Here is a 24,288-nt window from a genome sequence, read left to right as displayed (position 1 = left end):
GTCACATAATTAAATACATAGTTATTTTTGTATCAAGGCCAAAAGTGCATATTTTTGGTCCGAGTTTGAGTTTTCTGGCCGAGGCGCAGCCGAGGCTTGAAAACAGGCGCTTTTTGGCAGAGGTACACATTAAATTTTTTAGGCGACTTCACGAACTACAATGCAGAAGGCATCATTTAAAAAATTACAAAAATATGTATTAACAATCTTCTTTATATGTAATATCAGCTTGACAACAAAACGAGAAATTTACTTTTCGTCCGGTTGTAGGTACGTGAAATTGCTATTTTCATTAAAGGTGCCTAAAAAATAAGTTTTATTTGATACTCGCGACCCATCTAGGGTCATCGCAGACCCCAGCCACTGAAAAATCGAAACAATTACGTTTGAATTTATTGGATAATTTTCTATTTCGTTGTTTATTATTGCCAACAAGAGCTTTCTTCAACAAGAATTGGCAAGAGGTCTGGAGATAATTCAGTTTTGCCGTTCTCTGGGTACAAACAGACCCTACAGACTTGTTATAAAATTTACCCTTGAAGTTTACCAAATGAGCATCCTAACTTCATTGAACTACATTTTCTTGTTTCCAAAGTGAGCCCTTCCGGTGAAAACAAAGTTCGTGTCCATGGATTTCTGTGTCATCGATCATCGTACGCTGAAGGTATCAGGATTTGTTTTCGGTTAAAAAAAAAATGCAAACAGTTTTTACCGCATTTTGGTTACAATAACCGGCCTGACGCTTAATCCGCGCCACGATCGGTGTCAATACTTTGCATCGCGATTTTTCGATGTGAGTCACGGGAAACATATGCCCAGTTTAATGAACAATTGAACCGAACAGTTCATAAAAGAAGCGAACAGTCATGACTAATGACAGTAATGACGTTATAGAAACGGTCGAACGGACGTGGGTGGAAATCTATTCATTATGCCATTACGGACACACTCAAGCATCTCCGTTTGAATTAATTCCATCGCGTATTATGCATGGCAATGCGTAATAATGAAATATTTCCAAGACGTCGTCCGCTCAACTCTCGACTGTCAAACAAGAAACAATCGCACCGGAAAGCTCGGAGCTGACGCTCCGGAACCGTCGACGCTCGCCCGCGCCAACAATCCCGGATTTCGCCGGCCGCAACACCAAGTTCACTAACCGAGCCATTTATTTATAAATAAAACACTCTAGATAGGGTCGGCCATGCCAGAACTCGGACACGCACCGGCTTTAATTAGTTATTAAATAAATTCGTAAAGTGTAAGAATGTTTGTCCGAGCGTGGACCCCTGGAGCGGCGCCAGCACTTAACAGGGTCGTCCTCCGCGTTTTCACTCGGCCCAATGAGTTTTTTTACTTTTCTCCCGTTAATCCGTCCGGACCCGGAGATAACGAAGCCTAATGAAGAATCGTTCCGGGGACGCCTCTTATCCGCGTCTCCGGGCGTCCATTCTAGTGCCGACTCCGGACAAAAGGACCCCGTCGCCGCCGCTTGATTAATTCGAGGGACACTCTTTTACGACGGTCAGCACGAGGTGAACGTGCCGGGAATGACGACACAGAGTGGACCTTCTGATACAGGATAATTGCCCGGAATGGGTCGCGATCTAAAAATACACGCCCGACAATTAATGCGTCTTGCATTATCATCTGGTCTTTGTTCGGTAATCTGTTCTGGGAACATCTGTCGGATGCGTCAAGTGAAGAGTGGGATCGTAAATTGAGTCGTGACGTGTCCAGACAACGGACCGTCCAATTTTAATTTTTACACTAGAGCGACATGTGCAGCTGAGGCGGAAGGCGAGGCGCATAACCGAAGCGCATTCTTGGGAGGCCGCGACAGAAGGACCATTACGATAATTGCGAACTGATCTGGTATGGCACCCGGTAATTTGTCCACGGTTACAACAGTAAAGGTCATTGGTCATCCGAACCAGACTCCGCTTGACGGTGATGGAGTGTCTAGATCTGATCCATGTTGAGAAGAAGTGGCGTGTGTTGCTACCAGAGCCAGGAAGATTAGATAATCTGGCTCCCTTTCGCTGCCATAAATCTCCTGAAGGTACTGGAAGAGATCCATGCTCGTCTATTTTGGGAATATTTTGTTAGAAAGTTTTTTAGTGGAGTTGTTTAAGTTTCGGTCTATTGGACGCCACATGATCCTAGTCCGTTGGGACAAGTATAATGTCCGCAAAAGACTGGGATATTTGTTAACGTTGGCAAGGTTCCAACCTGTGTTATGTAGATTCGGACATTTTATCCAGGGCAATTGTCAGAATGGCGCAAATATGTCTCTTCGCATTGGTGTCTCTGACGCCGCAATTAAAAAAATATATGACGATCCGCGAGGAATTAAATCACCCGTTTTAAATGTGATGGGGGGAACCCCCGCCCCGACTGGAAATGACTCAACATCACTGCGCCGCCTGACATTTGATATTTCTTTTTCTCGACGGCATTGACAAGTTTATTGAATTTCGTGTTTGCACAATTGCCCAGCCACTTGCTTTCTAGCACGTCTCCCGCCGCCACCACCTTCTCGTTTGTTTTTCTCTTTCGTTTTGCAATTTATCGTCACGACATTGCCGCCCGTAAAAACCGCCTCGCATCGGAAACAAATGCGTTTTTACGCCGTCCCGTCTCCGCACGTTATCCCATTAAACCGAAATAAAAATAACCGAAGTCTGAGGAACGGGTCCGGACCTGCCGAAACTGTGCGGAAAGTGGATGAAATATTCATGAGGACGGTCCGGACCGCGAATAAAAACTGTCATAACGCCGATGTAAAATATTAGAAGAGGAGGAGAGCACGGAATTCAATGCGCGCCGCCGACCTACAACATGTTGAATTTATGGTCGGGGAGAAGGATTCATCCCGGGAGGAGGTCCACGGACTTGGCAACCTAATTTGCCCATTAAGAGGTGGCAGGGAAGAAGTCGTCGAAGGACGCAATCTGGCGAGGAACGTCCGTCGAGACGCCCGTTGGAGGATTTTTTGTGGCAGGGGGAGGGACCCAGCTTTGAGCAGCATAAAAAGTGTCAGATGAGCGATGGGAAATCGGGAAAAAATGAAAAGAGCCACGGGAAGCGATAGATTTTGATGGATCTTCGTGTCTTTGTCCGGGGAATTTGCCTCGCAAGATCTTTTATTGCTTGCCAGATGCTCATTTCGGGTCAGTAAATTTATGCCCGATCGGGATGCGACAGATGAATGGAGTCTGGATGGGGTGGCTCAGGGGCTGTCGACCCGGTATTAATTAAAGTGTCCGCACAATCGATTTGGACGCCAGGTGGAGGAAAACCTGGTGACAACCTAGAAAACAACTTGCTTTCGAACCAGTAATATAACAGGAGCCAGATTTCTTCTGGATCGTGTCCATTATCGCCCCGATTTGTTAATTCGATCGGATTTCGGGAATAACGGGATACCGTCGGGACGCCGTCGGGGGCTTAATGACCCAATCCGTCTCTTTCCTCCCAATTACCCTTGCTAGATTAATAATTAACAATTAATCCGTCGGCCGCGCCAAAAACGACAGCTGAGTAAACGAGGCCCTAATTGCATTTTACTCGAGAGCATCGGGGGGAGGGCCCCTTCGAAAATCAATGCTCGCAATAATAACTGCGTGGGGGGCGCGAAGTGCCCTCCGAGGCACAGATTATCGACTACTAATCCGGTGTAGTAAACGTCGACCGAAATCCTGCTCCTGACAGGAGTCTAATTGATGCCGGCGCTCGATAGGCAAAGGGTTCCGCGGATCTCGGCCACTTTGTAAACTTTGTTCGGCAAGTTTAATAAGAAGTTGGGAATGGGTGCGAGCCCCACTTAATTGAGTATCTCGCCTCGGTGGCGAAAACGATACACTGGAGATGGAGTTGGAGGGAATCGGGGGCCATGGAGGAGCCGGACTGGAAGATAATGACATTAAGAGATTAAGTCCAAGACGGTCTAGCTAAAAGAATCGGACGGAGGTCGCGAATGTTGTTCGAGAAGAGGACCAAGAGAGAAATGGGTTGTGTGGATGGGCTCGGCACCCTTTCGCGCCGGGAACCCCATCAATCGGCATCGTTACGCCGCCCCCGCCGATCCGTTTCCCCCCCGGGGCATCATCACCTGCTGATTTTTCGCTTCTTCGCCCGGAGCGCGCCGTTAACGAGCTGCATAGGAAGCATTCCGGTCTTCAAATATTCATGGGGTGCGTTGCGAAGGAGCCCGGGGCGGCTTAACGCCGCCGTAAATTGGATGAAGATTGTATGGGTAATTGAATAAGGAACGAACGACAGATGTTTTTTCGACTTATGCGTCATGGCATCCGCGAGATTCGGAGGAAATTCCGCGAGAAAGGGACAATAGAGTCCCCGGGGACCAACCCGGAGAAATATTTTGTCGAGGGTCATATCTATCATCGCCAAATTGGATAACGAAAGCCTTTTACGCTGTGTTCTTTTTTTGGTTGTTGTTAATGTTGTTGCGATGAAGATTGATGGCGGACGAGCTCGGAAACGGATAAAACGTCACCGCCCGTTTATCCTCCTTCTGCCAGAAGGAAAAGAGATTTGTTTCGGGTGTCTCGCAGTGCGGTCCCGTTTTTTCTCCTCTCTAATAAAATTACCGCATCCCGGGCGGTTTATTGAAAGTGATGTCTGAGAGCCACATCGCCAACTTCCAAATCAGATAATAGAATGCCACGGTTTTGTACAATCTGCAAGCACGGAAGCGGGAGGAGTGGGTGCCTCCGATCGACTCCCTCCGCCACTCTTTCGTCGTCGTTGCATTATTTCCCGCTTAACAAGGAAAGTCGAGTGTTGTTCGGTGTTGTTATCCATCACTCAAGCGGAGGCCGTTGGCACATGGCACGTAATTTGACCAATATTAAGTGTTGACATGTGTTGGTCCGTCTCCCCTTTGCGCTCCATAATGAAACACCACCACCGAAATAGCTTTTTTCCTTTTTGATTTCCATCATCGCGATCGGTATTTGTGTGCACTTTGCGCTTTTTCGCTAACGCGATTACGTCCAGGATGACAGATATGGAAATCGGGATTGGGGAAACGTGACCGGACTGTCGAACGAGTCTGTGCCATCTGTTATTGCTGCAAACAGGCGAAGAAATCATCGGATGCTCCGGGAGATTAACAGATTTGCCGCCGGGGACCGCGGTGTTTACTCCGCGTTATTGTTTCGCGGGCAACAACATCGATTTCCTAAATAAGGAATAACGCATGTCCGAGAGGGACTCTCTGCGGCACGCCGCCGGTCGTAATTTCGTGGGTGGGTGCACTGTTGCCGCTGTGCACCGGTGGGTCGATCGCAATCAGCAACTGTTGCGTCACTTCCAATAAGTCTCCCGATGCTGTGGACGCCACCATAAATAAAGGAGTTCGCTTTGAAGTTTGGAAATAGATATTTTTCACTCGAGGAGAATAATAAATTGGGAAAGTTGTCCGGTGGGGGTGAGTTCTAGGGGGAAAAAATAATCACGAGGGTATTAATAGATTGGAATGTTTGTTTGCTCGCGTTACGTAATCCCATTTCCATAATTGCATTAGTCGGCCAATCGATGATGATACGCGATAGCGGAGACAGCGACTTGACTATTCTATTGACTAAACTGAGAACAACGAGCAATTACGAGACGGTATCAGGACGTCGAAGTTAATTGAATTAATTTCTCCGGTTGACGTGGGTTGACAGCAACTTGTATTTGGAGGTCTCGCCGGTCCGGGCCAGTTTTTCCGGACTCGCTGAATATTTTATGGAGGGATCGATCGTGCTGTGGAACCATCATCGAAACGACGCTTTAAAAAGCGGACAAATCCATACAGCCGGATGACTCCGGGTCCGGACACCTCGGCGACTTTTTTCGAAGCAGAAATGACGCGCGTCGCGCTTTTATCAGGTGGGGTTGCGAATTTTCGTCTGGGGCCGCCGTCGGGACACGGGAACGGGCTGCGTAACGCTCAAAAGGCAATTAGGAGAGTTAGCAGGAGCCATGATCCCGACATAACCAATTATCAACAGTCGTTGCGGCCACTTGACCGCTCACCCCCTGCAGTCTTGGGCTGCAAGGATGGTTTGGTCGGTGGTGTGAAGGACCAAATGGCGCGGTGTCTCTAATTAAACGTGCACCGGCGCATCCGCCAAAAAGAAAAATCCGTCGTTGAGGAATGTGGGAAACCGGACCCCTTGTGGTATTTTTCCGGATCATTTTCCGACCGAAATAGCACTCGCATCAATCACCGGAACGATTCGTCTCGGGGAAATCTGAAAGGTGGTCCGGCTTGCATGTCCATTATGCCGGACCCCCGGCACGTGCACAAATCCGATCGACGATCTGGACCGCACCGAGAACGTTTCCCGAAGGGTCTTTGTGCGTCGCTGATCGATTCGCGAATCACCAAGTGGGGTCGCTTGTTTGGGGAGGGTCTGTTTGGCGAATCCGAAATTTTTCCGCAGTTAACCGCAATTTCCAGCAGCGCCAAGGCTAACTGTTTGTTTATATTTGCACGGGAGGCGATAAATATGATCAGTTTAGCGGCGACGCTTTAAGGTTAAGTCTGGTCTTGCTGGTGCGGCGGCGATGTCGGATCCGGCGGTGGCGAAGAGCAACCTCGAGGGCAAGGGCAACCTGGCCCTGCTGATGACCGATCGCTGTAAGTTTCTCGTGTGTGGCGTGTGCGATCGCGGGGGCCCTCGCGCCGCCCCCAGGTCCGGTCGGTGTCACGCGCCGTCACAATCATCGGTCGACTCTTTGTTTACCCTGGACCCAGACTGGTTTGTTTGTTCGCGCTCGTCCTAATTGGTCGGAACGATATAAAACAGAACGTCATCGGCATTAATAATTGCGATAATTGGCGCTTAAACAACGTCCCCATCGGGGGCAACGGACTATTTTTAAACAGTGACGTCATCAAACGGGATTACTCGCCTCCAATTCGCACGCTACATAAACACCACCGCCGCCGCCACTTTTTCATCCGCCCCATTTTTCCTTTCATTTCCCGTAATCCGCGTGTACACATTAGCAGACACTGCATAAATTCACCTGCAACGTTTCCACCCCTTCCTAATCCCGTTTCGTGATGTTTACGATGTCCCGATTAAAAACGCATAAATCGAGGGATTCCGATTGTCCGATCGACACCCCCGCATCAAGGGTGGATGGACGGGACGTGACTCGATTTTTTTCCGGAGGTTGGCCGCTCCGGGGGAGAAATATGACCGGTGCGGCAAAGTGTTGCCGTTTTTAATTTCGTTTCGCGTTACGTTTTAATCACGTCCAGGGAATCCGTAATCCTGTTGTGCGCCACTAATAAGCGATTCCGGGAAACGAGAGTACATAATTGGATTGTGATACGGTTACGCCGGAACATTATTCTTTGTCGGTTGCGCAAAGGCGAGGTCAAAGAGTGACCGGTGTGACTAGCACGTGTCCAAAGGGGAATCGACAGCGCAACGAGAAGGGTGGATGAAGAAATTGTAATTTTCAATTAAACGGGGTGGATTGGCGGCTCCCGGAATATGGAGAAGTCGGAATGAGTCGAGGGGAAAATTGGACATTTAAAACGTGTCCGTATTGGTCTTGACATGTAATTATATAGAATTGTGTAGGAAAAGGTGTGAGTGCAAACAATAAAAATGAAGTTTTTACGACCACCAAGGGATATAAAAGTAAGTAATGGAATAGGAAATACAAGCCGCGGAGTCACCCTCGTGCGGGGATGGCCTGGAGAGGCTGCCGACTTGTCCGGAACAGCGGAAAATGTTGAAAAAGACGCCAGACGGAAAATCTGGCGGCGATGCGATTTTTCACTTTCCCCTTTCACAAAGAAGACCCCGAATCCTTTGAGAGCGCGGGGTCAGTTGGGCATCACCAAGAATCATTTACTCTATCTCTCCGGTCCCCTTCCTTTCGGCTCCCTCTAATTAATTTTAATTTGTGTGCAAGCTCGGGGCGGAAATTCCGGAGCAACCGGAATAAACGCGAGACCTTGATTAAAGTCCCGCCATTTTTCCGGACGATCGGAAGCGCCAACTCAAAGGAGCAAGAAAACTACCCCAAACATCCGATTAAACCATAAAAACTGGTTCGACTCGATGAACTTTAATATCGCTTAAGATTTCGCCCTAACGGTTCTGTTTTGGAAACTTTACGAGCGGAGGGCTTCGCCGTAGAAGCATAATTCTGTTTTTTCCGGCAAGGTCCAGGTGAGCCAGGAGGAGGGTCCCGCGGAGTCGGCTTTGCAAACACTCCGTTATTGTGTTCGGGGGATTAAGAGTAATCGCCGTGTTTACACCGTATAAAACACTACAGGCCGAATTAATGTCACCTCTGAAAGTTCAGCTTCCGGGACGGAGCTTTCGCCGCGGCCTGATGACAGTCCAGGTGGTTTTGGGGAGGTTTTCGCGGCGATCGGGCGACGAGGGTGGGTGCAGCTAATCGACAAAACCTCGCCCCGCATTTATTAATAACTTTATCTTAATTAAAAAATACATGATTCATGTTTAAGGGCCGAATTAGTCATCCATAATGCATGAGGTCGGGTTATTACAGTATAGGACGCATCCCCGGGCGATTGTTCACCGATTCCAACCCTTTTCGCTCCTATTAAATCGTTAATGTCTCGGCGAGGGTCGGTTGCACACGACCCAGCCGTAAAACGCATTATGACATGTTAAGTTTTATGGCGGGACGCCTCCGATGCAGCCACCCCCGAAAACGTAAATGTTTGCGTGGGATGATTGAGGGGCGACAACCCTCCGATTAGTTTTTGTCCCCGCGCACAATTCGGCCAAAGGGGTGGTCCGAGAGGACTCCAGGAAGAGCAGGAACGATTAATAACACCTCGGTGGAATCTGGAATAAACACCGCGTTTCGCGAAAGCAAATAACGGTGGCGATAAATCGGTGGAAGCGTGCCAATTCCCGCGAGATCGAGTGGATTTTTATTTCCGGGAGTGGTGTCTGGAAAAGACGCAATAATTGTCGGAGAGGAGAGACCGGAAAAAAGTTGACTGGACGAGTAATCGAGCGAGTAATGATCCAGGTCCAGGAGGAAGACCTACGGCAAAGCCCTCACCTAATGGCAATTTAAGAGAAATATTGCGATCGTAAAGGAGTTTATTGTTTACGGGAAGCAAGTTATACATGCCTAATAAATTTCGAATATATTGCCCTCTCAAAATGGTTTACGAGTACTTTGGCGGGACGGAATGGCCGCACGTTGTGCCGCAGACGACCCACAAGATGGTGCTGTCGAACCAGTGGCACCACAAAGAGTCAAAGATTTCGGAAAAGCGAGTCCAGTATTTTCCGGAGCGGTTGTTTGCGAAAGGCCAACACCGCCGCCCTCGACCGCGCGTAATTTCTTAACGAACGCCATTTAATTACCTCCAGAGAGTCGGATCATTTTCATCCATTAGGAAATTGAAATTTGAGAAATACGCAAAAACTGGAGTGTCAAGGCCGTGAAGGTACTGTTTTCTGGAAATCGTTGTAGGTTGTAAAATTTCATTGCATATTATGAGCGATTAACGGGCGCAATGGTTGGGTCTGCTAGTGGTAAACTAGGATTTATAAACCCCGCAAGATCTTTAACTTAAAGTAGATACCATAAAATGTTACGATCTACAACCAAATTGAGAAAACAGTACATACTGCCCAGATCCAGAGTGAAAAATCGCCGATGGAGTTGCAAGTATGTACCAAGAAAATGATGAAGAGGAGTTGAGATGCGATTGTCTGGAAAAATGGGAAGGAAATATTGTTCGATAAATAGACGCCCACATTTTGACATGTCTTACATTCCATACATTATGGCAGATAATTCTTGCTTTAAAAGCTTTTGGCACGGAGTCAGAACGTGTGTCGAAAAGTAATCTCTCGGAGCTTAAATGTTTCGAAGTAGAATTTCTTGTCATGGACGAGTAATTCATCTCGTTGTGAGATTTTAAGAACAATGCTGCGATGATGGAAGGTTGTAGTGGAAGGAAAACAGAATAACAAAAATATTTACTCTGTTTTATTAATCGTGAAGTGGTGTCGAAGGGAGCCGTCCCGATGAATGATTGATGTGACGATTGTGTAAACAAAATGTGGCGAAAACATTACAAATGAAACACCAGAAGTTCAAAGAAGTTCTTCGACGTCTCCCCATGATAAATAAAGGGTTCGCCGCTATCGCAAAGAAACCCACTCGGTTAATGTCTTTTAAACTGCCCCATCAAGTGGCTGATATGAGAGCAAAACAAACAATAGAACGTTCCAACCGCCCTCGCGTTGTTTTTAATGGAAATCTCCCCGTTGGTGAAGGAAGCGCGACCACTCCTGACCCGCAAGGATAAAGTACAATTTCTGGCCCCATAAAATATGCACTTATTTGATAAAGCATGTATTTTGCATCCCGCAGTCCCGGTCTAATGGGAACCACCCTGAATTATTCAAAGTGCGAGGAGAACGAAGGGATAATAAAACTTGTCCGACTATTTAAAAATTTACAGGGGCCGGGAGGATTCGGATTAAAACAAACCAGTCCATTATCTCCGAGGAGAGAGGGCACTTCCATCACGAGTGCACCGTCATCAGACGATCAGAAAGGGTTGATTAAAGACGCTGCGAGGGTTACCGGGAGGGATCAGTTGCAGTTATAAATTAATCCAGGACTTGGTAATAATCCCGTCGTTTAACACCTCGACAGATTTGGGGTCGAGTCCCTGCCAGGCATTGATTCGTGTTCGATCCAGACGTACGGTAATTGTTTTGCGGGGACTAATTGAATGGAGATTTGTGGCGGCTCACCTGGGGGCGGGCTTTTGCAAATTAAAACTCGCGTCTCGACGAGACAGGCGGAGTACGTGTTCCGGGACGAGGAAGAAGATGAGATATCGACGAGTGTGACGTGTTTGGTGTATACAGTGTGTCGGCGAAGAGTGTCTCAATTAATTACGCTTGCCGGCGGCGCTCGTAGACGTTATCTCTATAAATTCGTTGGAGGTGCATTAGCAATGCAAATTGACTATTATGTAAATGGTGTAATTGGGAATAAGCTCCGGTGGGTCCGGAGTCTGTCAAAGGGGATGCGGTCTCGCGCAGGAGTGTTCCACTGGCGGGCGGTCACCGGCAGGATGATCTGGTGGCGGCGATGTGTTCGGTGGAAATGAAGACGTTCGACCCTCCTCAACCCGTCCCGACAGAGCCATCCCCGCGACGCTCCATCAACCCTTCCGTCGTCGGTGAAAACTCCCCGACGCTCGTTACGTGCCGATGACTGTTTCGTCGCGTTCAGGCTCCGGTTTTATTTGCAGATTGCAGCTTACGTGATCCCCGCCTGCAACGGGGAATTTACAGAAATGTTCCGACAAAGTACGTGACTTTAATGTTTGCTTCTGGATCGCCCGCCGTCTTTGTTTATTCCGTTTGCCGGAAGGGTGGAAAAACTCTCGGTCGTCGGTGCATTTTATTGCTCCGGGATGAAGATCGCTTCCGATGCGCCAATCGAGACGATAACTACTGGATAAAGTGAAGCGGTCGGGACAAATTGCCGGAAAGACAGCGACGATTGGAAGCGTTTGATTGATTCTCAAATCGGAGGTGGTCGAAGGAATCCGTGCACTTTTTCCCGAAGCACGGAAGACGTCCTGCTAATCGGAGCCGCGACGGGAGCTTCGATCGCGGATAGGGCACGTCTCGCCGCCCCTCGTTCCTTCGAACACTTCATCCCGTTTTGTGTAGAGCAATTTAACAGCATCTTCGGTGCTTAACGAAATATGATTATGTTTCCGGGGGAGCGAACAAATGTCGTTTCGTTTTGAACAATGGCCGCGGATCCGGATTTTCTCCGGTCTCTTTGTCTGGTGGAGGGCCGGCGCTTTGTCGGAAAGTCGGCGAGTGAAAGTTTCGAGGGTGACCCCATCGAAATGGATGTCTGAGAAAATTAAGCAGTGAATTATCCCCGACTGGCGGCTCCGCGATATTTTAGGGCTATTGTTCGAGACAATGAACGCGGAGAAATAAGCCCGGAAGGAATCCGCGGCGGATTCGACGTTAGTTTGGAAACACCCAACAACAAAAAAAGAATGTCCACAGTAGAATACCTCCTCGACACTTTCCTTGTTTCCATGGATGTCACTGGATCTTTTACGGATGTCCCTGTATCCGTCTCGGATTCCCCAGTACCTCCCTGTATGTGTTGGTCATCTCTCATCCGCATCTCCCTGTTTGTGCTCCAGATATCTCCTGGATCTCCGGATGTCTCCTCTGATTCGTCCATTCTTAGGGCAAAAAAATCTCCGCAGTAAAATGTCTTCCCAAACCTCCCTGTATCTCTTCTTCATCTTCCATGCCGCGTCTCCCCTGGATCACTCCGTATCTTCCTCGGATGTCCGTGTATTTCCTCTGGATCTCTCATTCCGCACCTCCCTGTATCTTTTCTGGATATCCTGTATCCCTCTCAGACTCCCCGGTATCACATGGATCTCCCTGTACTTCTTCTTAATTTCCCAGTGTCTTTTCTGGATCTCCTTGTATCTCCTCTGGTATCTCCGTGTTAGGATATCTTCCCAAATCTCTCTGGATCCAACTAAACCCCCCCGGATCCCCTTGTGTCTGCCACAGATCTCTATTGTCTCTTTCTCGGATTCCCCGATATCTCCGTCTAGTTCTCTCCACAGTAGAATACCTCCTCGACACTTTCCTTATTTCCCTGGATGTTCCTTGAATCTTCCCATATCTCAATGGATATTTTACGGATGTCCCTGTATCCGCCACGAATTCCCCAGTATCTCCCTGTATCTCTTCTTCATCTGCCATCACGCATCTCCCTATGTCTCCCCTGGATCACTCCGTATCTTCCTCGGATCTCCGTGTATTTCCTCTGGATCTCTTATTCCACATCTCCCTGTATTTTTTCTGGATATCCTGTATCCCTCTCAAACACCCCGGTATTACATGGATCTTCCTGTATCTCTTCTTAATCTCCCATCCCACATCCCCCTGTTTCCTCTGGATCTTCCATTCCCCATTTGTCAGTGTCTTTTCTGGATCTCCTTGTATCTCCTCTGGCTCCTCCTTATGTAGCACAAAAATCTCCGCAGTAGGATATCTTCCCGGATCCCTCTGAACCTCCCCCGGATCCCCTTGTGTCTCCCGCAAATCTCCATTTCCTCGGATTTTTCCCTGTCTCTTTCTCGAATTCCCTGGTATTTCCCTCTGATTCCTCTATTTCTCTTCCTGTATCTCTCCTTCATCTTGCACCTCGCAGATCTCTGTATGTCTTCTAGATCTCCCATCGGTGGCACAAGAAAACCTCCGAAGTAGAATATTTCCCCGAATATCGCTACATCTCTTTGTACTTTCCTCGGCTGTCCCCATATTGGATCCCCCATCCGTGGGACAGAAAATCTCCCCAGTGATCAGCTTGGAGAAACACAAAAGGGAGAATATATATTTATGAAAAAAATTCCAATGGAGAAAGCTTCATTTCGTAACGCTCGAGATCATTTAAATGCGGTTAAAAGGGAGAGTCTAGACAATTTATTTTTATTTAAATGAAAAGCCCTCTCCTTCGCCGGAACGAGCTGTCCGCTCGTGACAGCACAAAAAAGGAAATCTCCAAACCAGGATTTATTCCGGCGATATCGATCCGGTCCGGACCCTCTCCGATACATAAATGTCGAATCGGGATGCGGAAATTAAGAGCGGCACAACCGCTCAAGAAAATATGAGGTGCAACGGGGGACGGCCCGAATTTATTGTGTTTCTCATTCGGACGTCCTCAATAATTCAAGGGAGAAAGGAGAGATAAGGAACACGCGACACTGACATATCGGGATGATTTTTTCCGGAGTCGATGCACCTGGACGTCGACTCCCGGAGGAGCCGTCCGACGATTCCGTTTATATTTTCCGGGGGATGAGAGTGGGGGGGCACGTCTCGTTCCCTTACGGGGGTGAGACGTCGCACGTCGGAGTTTGGCCAAACAGGAGGAGACCGTGAAATATGATTGTGTTGTTTTTAAATTGTGGGGAAACGTGTGGCAAATCGAGTTAGAGCTCCTGGGTTTAAGAAATAAGTCCGGACGCCCGGATTTTGCGTTAAAATTCGAGGATTAATCATCCGAGGGGGTCGTGAATGATTAACGACGTAATGGAAGGATCTTGGACAAAAACAAGATCGGGAACTGTTTATCTCGACACAATGCACCAAGATATTGACAAGATATTTAGTACCGGGGGAGAAAAAAGAGGGGGGTGGCGAAATATCGTCCCGACAAAGCTGCGCTTTGTCCACATCGAGTTTAACAAGTGCCGTAAAGGGCCAACACAACTTCGTAATAATCCAACTTTCGTCGACCGAGAATGCGCAATTTTCCTCCCGCAAAGGCCGCGACACTCCCGTTCCTCCCTCGGAACCGGGAGAGATTCCCACCTGGCCCGCGCCCGCCGAATTCCACGTGGCGATGAAATCCGACGCCGCCGTCGAACAAACAATCAACGGGGGCTGATCGGGTTTCGGCCACTAACAATACGGCGTCTTTATCGCTACGCCTTCCGGATCGATATAGGGGTCACAGCACTCGGGCGTCAGACTCCGGGTGTAAAGCGCTCGCTAACCCGGAGACGGCATATAGGTCACCGGAGTCGGCGAGGTCTAAACGGGACACGGTGAGAAATGGACCGGGTCACGGGGAGCGCGCTTGTGAGTAATTAAAAAGCGGCAGCGCATTAATTGCGTTTAATTAAGTCGATTGTTGTAGCCTTCGATTCGAGTTAATTAATTGGTGCGTCATTTTAAAAAAGAACGACCGTTTAAGGAACGGTCGGTTGTTCAAACGACCGTTCAAGGAACGGTCGGGTGTTTGGACGACCGTTCACAGGATGGTCGGTTTTTCAAAATTTGTTATTTCTGTTGCAGCGGTGTCGAAGGAGGATTCCGAAGACCACAACCACGGCAAGCTGCCCTACAACGGTTACAGCGACGAGTTCCTAGACCGCTTGGAGCCCAACGGAAACATACCCGCCGGGAAAGGTGATATTAGATACGGTGAGTGTCTCGTTAAGGGGAACGACGTCGTTTGCTCCCTCACACACGGAGAAACCGAGAGACCTCCGTATATCCCGGTTTACGGCCAATTTAATTTATTTTGGAGGACTATCGCACACACCGGACTAATTCGCAACTAATGACATTGCCCGCTTAATCCGACCCCGGATAAGGGCCTATCATTGACCGACGAAACAATAAGCGGGAACGGCGGATTAATCACGGCGGCGGCGGACAGGTGACTCACCGCTCCCGTGGGCGGAACAGACCGGCCGGCGCCGGTTTTTAGGTCACCGCACGCGGCCGCTCCCCGGTGGCGGTGCACCACCCATCCCCTCGAAATTCCTCCAACCCCCGGGGATCCCCGCTTTGCATGTCTTTTCGTTTAATTCGCAATAAACGTCGCCATAAATCGGATTTTGCGTAGGCGTAGGTGTTGTCTTGTTGTGAGGTCATAAGGGCGTCGTTCCCCGCTCGTTACTCACTCGGCTGTCGTCTCCCCTGCTAATTAATGCCGTGTTTATGTGACCCGTAATTTAGTATTTATCGGGACGCTAATGAAGCGCCCGGGGTCGCCGCCCTCGCGGCCCCCGGGACGTCGTTCGCGACGCGTCTTTTCGAATGCATGCTCGCTTTTGTGCCGAATCGGCTGCAGGAAGAGCTCAAAGGTCCTGACCCAGATAGGAGAAGTTGTCGCATATCGGTTACGGTAAAAGCGGCAGGAATCGAAGATTCGACGTAACGAGTTCGCAGGATGTTTTGATCGCGACAAGTCGAGCCGAAGAATTGGATATTTTTTCGCAGCAGGAAAAAGGCAAAAATCGTGCGGTTTCAGGTGCATCGGGTGGAAATCAGGCCGTGCTTTCGCAGGCGGAATGTTCTGTCGTCTTTGTAAACTAGAAATTCTTTGAGCAAGGAGAAATCGAAGCTCGGAAAAATCATCGTTGGGGATTTTCCCCCCTATTTTTTTGTCGTACCAGGAAGGTCAAATTTAAACAAGGACGGGCCATCAGATTACATCCAAACCGATTTAGTTCGGGTATTAAATTCTCGTTGTAATTTTTTTTTGTAATGTTGGCATCGAGCAAATTGGCGGACGAGGTTTTCCTGCGTAGTCCTCTGCTGAAAAAGCCGGAAAGCCACCGGAAACGCGAAAATACAAGGAACGATATGCATAACAAACACGCTCGTGCAAATGTAGCAGATTACGTTTTACAAAGTTCAGCGTTATCCTGCCAGGAACCGGCTCCTTCCCGTACCTTTTTTTTTCCATTTATTATTTATCCAGGGAAGGGATGAAATTTCCGTTATCTCGAAAAAAGTCGACCGAGTATTTGCATGTATTTTTTATTGGACGATCAAACAACGACGTTATGAACACAACAAGCTGATAAAACGTTGTTTGCATTGAACTTGAAGGAGGCCGTGTTATCTTTAATGCCGAATTAAATCGCCATAAATAAATTCAATAACGCCAAAATTGACATAACGGGTGAACTGGAAACTTGGAAGGGGTTCCCCAGAGGGCCACTATCGGCCCCTTGCTGTTCTACATTTTTATCGGCGACACTGCAGGGATACTTATTCGACGACATTCTCATCTGCAGAAGATCTTGAAGCACGTGGTGTGATCAGAACTCCTGCAGGAGATACTTTGACAGTTGAATGCAGTACGGCTTTGTGTGGAGGAGCCATCTTTTATATTTCTTAGTCTGCTCGAGGGATTTTTCAAAATAGGGCAGAAAATAACAATTTGGTGTGGAAAATGTTGTCAAGTGCCGGCACTGGTTGGGAGCGAGACGTTCTAATCAAATTACCAACATTCCGGAATGCGAACCGTTTTGTTTATTTGATTTTTTCGTTTGTGGTGCGGTTTGCGGTGTTAAAAGTTTTTTATTAGCGTGTGTCGGGTTTTGTGCAACTCCCGCTCCGGTGAAAACTCCAGGGAATACCGTTCTCCCGTTGTAATTCACCGGTTTTTGCGCAACACAATCAACAGTTTATTTAAAGGGACTGCGCTAGCACGATCAAGACGAAAATTTTTCGTTTGGGAAATCACTCCTGGCATTCCCCCACCTGATGCTAATTTCCAGCCGAATTCTGATGGGCAATATTCCTGAAGGAGCTCCGATAACTATTCCCAACTATTAATTACCAAAGTTCACCGCAATTCCGGGCGTAGTTGCGGTGCCCGAAACCGGACGAATTAATTTTCCTCCCGGAGTTGAGAAAATCGCGAATCACTCATTCCGGATCTGGTGTCGCAGACGTCCGGATTGCGACGGCGGCGGCGAGCTTTTTCGCCCCGCCGCGGGATTTGTTCCAATTTGGCGTGTACAAGGTGCGACTAATCTCGCAAGGGGATGGAGCCGTGTCGGCCATTGATTTTTCATTATTGGCAAGTGTCTGCGGCCGTCGTTAATCAATAGCCGGCGAAGAAGTGAAAAGTGGCGGCGAAACATCGCCCGGCGCATCCACCAGAAAAGCTCCTCTTAATTCGATCGAAGAAAACGCGCGGGGGGCGGCGACCAACAACCGGAGGGTGTTCAAATATGGATGCAGGAGGCGATGCACCCGTTCGCGATTGCGGAGTTACTGAGTTATTAAGTCGCAGCCAGGGATTGTAAATTTGAAATTTTAATTTCGTAATCGTCTCGTATGCGGATCGCGTTTTAATTTCGGCCGGGGTTCCGAATTAAATGCGAATCGAGTTTTTTCTTAATTGGGGCTTTTCTTAAATATTCATGTGATGTGCGCCGGGCACAGTGATAAAAAACACGAGGGAAATCCGACGAGGAGGGAGCGAGCAATCTCGCAGCGGGAGGGGATCGACCGAGGAGGAGGTGTTGGATTCGCTTTGGCAAAAAAATTATTAAAGGAGACGCGAGTCAAAGGCGAGGTGTCAGGAGGCGAAAAAAAAATTGGCGAGGTTTTGTTTCTTGTCGTGCGAAGGAGATTTTCGTTTTACGTTTTGTTGGATTCGGGCGAGGGTGGCGCAAGGAAACCACTTTGCATTATTAATCGGGGAGCTTCATTGTTTACATCCTTGCAAGGATGTTGGTGTCCCAAATGGAGGTAAAAAATCAATTTGGATCGAGTCGGGTTTACCACGGGTTAAAAGTGATTTTTTTTTGGACGGCGAATTGGAGTTGTTTCGATTTCTCCGCTTTCCCAGGTGCATTGTCGTACAGTGATGCAAGATATCTTAACGTTTGAATTATTTCCCAGTCTTCTTTTTCTCATTTGATCTCTCTTTTGATTCATTCTTATAATCCCCTTTTCTGCTTTAGTGATTTCATCGTCCTTCTAGAATGCAAGATCTCCTAATGCTCAATTTTCTTTAAATCTCCTTCTCTTTCGTGCTCTCTTTCTTCATCTGAGGTGAAATCCCTTGCACCATAGATTGGAAGATTGTAAAGATTCTTGTGATTCCTCCACTGTTTCCTCTTTACCAAATGCATTGTCATACTCAAGATATCCTAATCTTTGAATTGCTTCTTTTCTCCTTTGAGTCTTTTGATTCTATTTGCTAATCTTCTCTGCGTCTGAAGTGAAATCCTTTGCACCTAGAATTGGAGAATTGAGAGAGTTCTTCTGATTCTTCTACTTTTTCCTCGCTATCAAATGCATAGTCGCACTCTAAGACAAGATATCCTAATATTTGAATTGCTTCTTAAACCTTTTTCTCCCTTGAGGTCTCTTTTGATCCATCCCGCTAAATTTTTCTTCGTGTGAAATGAAATTCCTTGCACTATTGATTGGAAGATTGTAAAGATTCTTCTGATTCCTCTACCTTTTCCTCTTCACCAAATGCATTGTCGTACTCTAACATAAGATATCCTCATCTTTGAATTGCTTCTTAATCCTTTTTCCCTCTTGAGGTCTTTTGATTCTTTTTGTTAAATCTTCTCTTCGTCTGAACTGAAATCCTTCGCACCTCCGATTACAGAATTGAAAAGATTCTTCTGATTCCTCCACTTTTACCAAATACATTGTCCTCAAGACATCCTAATGTCTGACTTGGTTCTTAATCTTCTTTTTCTTTATTGACCTCTCTATGCTAATCTTCTTTTCATCTGAAGGTGTTCTCTGACACGATCCTGACCATTCTTGAAGCTGAAGATCCCTTAGGATCAACTGGTCTGATAGTAAAAAAAAGAAGTACTACATTACTTGTTTATGCTGGTACTAACTTCAAAATTCAAAATGTTTTTGCAAGTAATCTCGATGTTCATTGGCTAAGAAATAATGATCATGTCCTGTTAACTCCTCGAAGAGGCGGAGCTGTCCCCATTATTTTAGAAAATGTGTTTTATGTGAAAAGTTTTTTTTTCTGCTAACAAAGAATTTATTCGCATTGTCGCAAGGTCAGATTTTGCAAGGACGAAACTTTTCCGGTCACGCACCGCCCCGATCAAACAGGACTCATCCCAGCGCATTATCCTTATCGCGTTTCAGCTTCGACGTAACTTTCCGTCCCCGCAAAACCGCCGGAATTCACCATGAATCGTCTAGATTTAATTATGACGTCGCTCAAGTATTCATATATGGAGACGCACGCACCAATTTAAGATAATGAGACCACCACCCCCTTCATGCGTCGATTCGGCTAATTGAGCCGCCGATACGATCGCGACTCCGGGCCCCGGAACCCATGAATTAAATATCGCACCTCGCGCGAACGGACGTCTTCTTCGGGGGACGAGTCGCCCCGGAAAAAATCAATAAATGGAGTTTTCGACTGGGAGACGGGCCCAGGACGCGTGGGTGGCCCCTGTTTGCGTTATTTTTAACGAGTGCGTCTGTTATCGCGTTACGGGTGGAGTGTCAATAGGACCGGATGGCGGCCGATGAATGGCGGCCTTATCAGATTTCAATGGCGTCATTCATTAAATTTTTTCGGGAGATTGGTGCGGCTCGCCGCAAAAACGCCCAGGGGGGCTCCCTCGAATTACTTAAATTCGCCGCCGCGACGATTTTTTTCCTCCCACCTGACCCGCGATTATCACTAACGCGATTAAAGGCACAACAGTGGAGGATTTACTGCTGTCGTAAAATTGTCGTTGTACGACGGGTTTCGAGTTCTGGAGAATCGCCACCTCCCCTTCTTGTTTACCCTTAACGACTTCTGTGCAGACGCTTAATGATGATGGACATGCGGTCCGAGAAGTACATACTCGGGCGATTAGAATCAGTCCTGAAGTAGCGCCTTGGGGCGCGCCGTCCCTCGAACGATCTCCGCTCTCGCGATTGTTACCGTGACACGTTTAATTTGTCGACGCGGTTAATAATTACACGGTGAGCAAATTAACTGAAGATTTTAATGAACGCCTTTGTCTCCGGCTCGTTACAAATGAAGATTTAATGAATTCCTTTGTGCGGATAACGGGCCAATTGTTATGTGGGAGTGTCATCACGTGAGGTGTCGACGGTCGCGTTTGTGGTTCGTCGAGAAAGGAAAAGTAGAATTGAGAATGTGCGAAAAATTGGAGGCGCTCCAATTGCGGACGGTGGCTCTGATGCGGACGTTCCGTGTCTTAAGTAGGCTTTATTACGGACATCTTGTCAAGGTCGGGGCCTGCACTTTCACAGACATCTGTGAGACATTATTTTAAAGCGTGTTTACGGAGAGGTGTTGATGAGTCTTCAACAGAAGAAAAAAAGCTAATTCTAGATTTTCAAAATGGACGTTTTGGTTTGCAAAATAGTTTTCCATCGCACTTGTCCGCATTTCATCTGAAGAAAACTCATCCGCTCTAATATGAATGAAGGGTTTATTTTGCCCTAAGGGCTTTCCGATTCCTGATTACATTTTCTTTGACCATAAAACAGCAGTTCCAAAAAATAAACAGTTTTATTCCTATCCCCCGCCCCTTTCCTTCTCTGTTCTTTCTCTCCCCTTCGCTTCCTCACAGCCATTTCGACATGGCTCGACCCTACTCTCTCTCCTATTCTCAATTCTTCTACTCTTTCCCATGCTTCTTCGTTCACTATTCCGTAATCTATCACTGTTTCCCCCTCTGCTACCTTTATAGGTCCATTCCCCTTCTTCGTCCCCTTAGTTTTTCTCGTTCAATACCTCCCATCCATTTTCTTCGATCCATTCCATCAGTCTCTTCCCCTCTGCATTTTCCACCTTGCCTTTGGATTTTCTTTTCCCATCCCCCCCCTCCTCTTCCCAATTTCTTGCTCCTCTTTCTCCTATGCTCCCGTTGAAAGTATCAATCTTCCTTATTTTCTTTTATTGCGTCTTCAACACGTCTTCTTATTCTCTTCATCTCTTTACTGCACATTGTCATCATTTTCCACCATTTATTGCCTATATGAACTTTTCTTTCCATTCATCCTTTTTCTTCTCTCTTTTCATGTCCCTTTTCTTTAATCCCCAATTTTACCCCTGTTATTATTCCCCCTGTAGCTCTTCCCTCTTTCTTTTCTCTTTTTGTCCCTTGACCTTCCCATTTGTACTCTTTCGGTGCTTGTTTTCCGGTTTCCGTTTTCTTTGTCCATCTACCTTCTCTTTATACCTTTTCTCGCCGGTTGGTCTTCTCTTCTTCTCTCCTTCTTCTAAATTTTTTTCTTCAGTTTCTCCTGTTTCTCATCCCAGATAAACCATTCTCCGTTTATCTGTATCTTCCTGTATCCTATTTTCACCCTTTTTCCCCTATCTCTCTTTTCTCTAGCCATCTCTCTTAACTTCTTTTGTGTTTTCCTTTCTTCGTTCGTCAAATCGTCATCTTTATACATCCTTTCACCTTTTTTTTTCCCTTCAACTCGCTCTTATTTAGCATAATGTTCTTCTTCTGCTCCCAACTTTCTCTCTTTGCTAGCATCATTTTATCTTTATTTATTTTAAATGCTTCCTTTACGTCACTTTCACCACTATCTCCCTTTCTAACCATTCTTCCACCCCCCACACCCCCTCTTTATATTTCCTCTTATTCCCCCTATTCCTGTTAGTATAACATTATTCTTCCTCTCATTCTTTTCTCTTTGTTCCATCTTTTCCTCTATCATTTCCATCCTTTTCATCCAATCTGTCTCCTCCACCTGCCATTTTTCTTCTCTTCCTCTCATCTCCTCTCTCACTGCCGCTAATTCTTTCCTTAGTCCCCCTTCTCCTCTCTCACTACCACTAATTCCTCTCTTATCTCTCCAATCATGGTTTTGATTTCCCTATCCATTTCCTTGCTTTTATTTCTTTCTTCGCTTCTACTTGGGGATCTTCCCGTTCTGGAACTCTTTGTGAACGGATTCGTGCCTTCTTCAGATGTCCTACCCTAATCTCTTTCTCTCTTGCTGCTTTCTTTCACTGCTACTTTCACTCACTCGTCACTGCTTACGTTAGTAATCCCTGCACTGTAACAATTGTTGTCTTTGTTCCAAAACATGGACTTCTGAATACAAAATTTCTTTGGGAGGAGGAAACCAGAGTGTTTCCATTTCTTTGACCTTTCTTTCGTTTCAATCAAAATTTTAAAACAACCTTTTTTAAAACGACTTTGTTCAGGCCTTCGGGGGTCCGTTTAAGAGATAATTTTTGACATTAAGCAACATCAATGCGGAGAAGATATAGAGAAAAATAATCAGTTGGAAAAACCGTCAAGGCCGTCAACATCATTACAGGCATTAGTTAACGTCGCGCCACACGGGCACCATGTTGAGCACGCTCTTTGTGAAAAATTTCTCTGCTCTGTTTCACAGAAGGGTGAATAAAAGATTGATGGTTCATATTTTTATTTTGGCAACTCGTCGGCTGTACTGTCGGGCGTTAGAAGGGGTCAAAAAGGAGAAACGTATTTTCGGTGGCATTTAATTGTTAATTTCTCGGTGGCAGACGCGGTTTCTTTCTTGGCGAATTTCTCGGTCGTCGTGTCGACTTAACGAGCCAATTGCGGACGTGAGGAGTGTCGAATTCTTCATCTGCGACGGCGGCGAGCCGAGTCGAGGTTGTTTTCGATCCGTTAACGTCGAAAGCTCGCCGAAAAATCCGAAAAAGAAAATTAATTATCCGGGGCAGGCGAGGCGCAACAAATAAAACTCAAACGACACGGAATCTGAATAGGCGAAAGAGAGTCGGGCCGAGTGCATCACGGTGCATTAAGCATCGCCGGTAACGGGGCCAATTAGAAAAAGGGCCGAAGGGAAAAAGAGCGCCACTCGGGAGACCCTCCGCGATTTCTACGCGCGTTTATCAATTTAGCCGGAGGTATATCGCTTTTACACGGCGGAATGGCGGCGATTTTCCCTTCCCCCGTCATAATAGTGGCGCGACGTTAAAAGTTGAAAGGCTTTTAGGGCGGCCGACGCACCCTCTTAGCGCGCTCCCGCAGGGCGGAACTGATGGATTATACATTTTCCTCTTTGCCTCCTTGCAGAATTGTACAATGTGTCCGGTCACGAGAGGGTGAAGCGCCAACTGTCCGTCTCGTCCGACAGCAAACTCCTCGACGACGACATCCGAGAGGAGACCAAGGTGATACTGAGACCGAGAAAACCCCCCAGGCCCAAGTCGGAGGTCTTACTCAACCAGGGGTCCGACCACCGCCGAACGAAGAGGTATTCCGCTTTCGGGGTGAGTTCCCGCCAAGTCGTCCAAGTGTGTCACGTGACGTGAACGGTCCGATACAATCAAAGACTCGCATTTCGGCCGGACCGGAAACGAATCTCGACCTCTGCGATCGTCCGTGTTGTTGTTGCGCAACTTCCTGCAAAATAATAAGCGTGCACGGACGGAGGCGTTCTCCGTTACGGAGGAATTAAACGAGTCGAACGTAATAACAGCAGAAGCCGTCCGTGGGGCCTCCCCCGTTTCATCAACGGTAGCTTGCACATCAGGGTAATGCCCTTTCCAATTAGGCGAGTCCGCCCGGTCCAATTAAACGAAAAAACAACGACAATCAAGATCGGTACCGTCGCAGTTTAGTCACGCGAATAATTGTGATGGTCGTCGCGGGATGAGTCGTTTTTGATGGGATGAGGGGAGACCGCAGGCCGAGAGTTTTCGGGACGAGTCTTTGATTGCGTCGGACGATCGAGCGTCACGTGACGGTCGACCAGTCCGAGGCGCGGTTGACATGCGACCGTTGTTCCAGGGGGACTCTCCGTTCGGCAAGACGGAAGCCTACATCAAACTAGAGCAATTAGGTGAAGGTTCTTACGCGACCGTGTACAAAGGATTTAGCAAGTGAGTTTAGGTCGATCTGTGCCGTGTCCCTTGCGAGCCACGATCTCTATCTCTTTCCGC

General features: G+C 47.3%; 1 protein-coding gene across 3 annotated transcripts in view; it reads left to right on the top strand.

Moving 5' to 3' along the window:
- Eip63E (cyclin dependent kinase Eip63E) overlaps positions 1 to 24,288 on the top strand; it is a 50,382-nt gene that overhangs the window by 23,722 nt on the left and 2,372 nt on the right. For 2 of the 3 annotated variants that reach the window (XM_069058421.1, XM_069058430.1), the window contains exons 3-5: positions 14,913 to 15,041; positions 23,420 to 23,616; positions 24,137 to 24,228. In XM_069058421.1, the coding sequence (XP_068914522.1) occupies positions 14,913 to 15,041; positions 23,420 to 23,616; positions 24,137 to 24,228 (418 nt within the window). Of the gene's footprint in view, positions 1 to 6,541; positions 6,656 to 14,912; positions 15,042 to 23,419; positions 23,617 to 24,136; positions 24,229 to 24,288 lie in introns of those variants that run through there. The other variant, XM_069058439.1, reaches the window with a different exon arrangement.

Source organism: Tenebrio molitor, chromosome 1, assembly GCF_963966145.1.
Source record: "Tenebrio molitor chromosome 1, icTenMoli1.1, whole genome shotgun sequence".
Classification (NCBI taxonomy): domain Eukaryota; kingdom Metazoa; phylum Arthropoda; class Insecta; order Coleoptera; family Tenebrionidae; genus Tenebrio; species Tenebrio molitor.
This window is presented reverse-complemented; position numbering and strand designations above follow the sequence as displayed.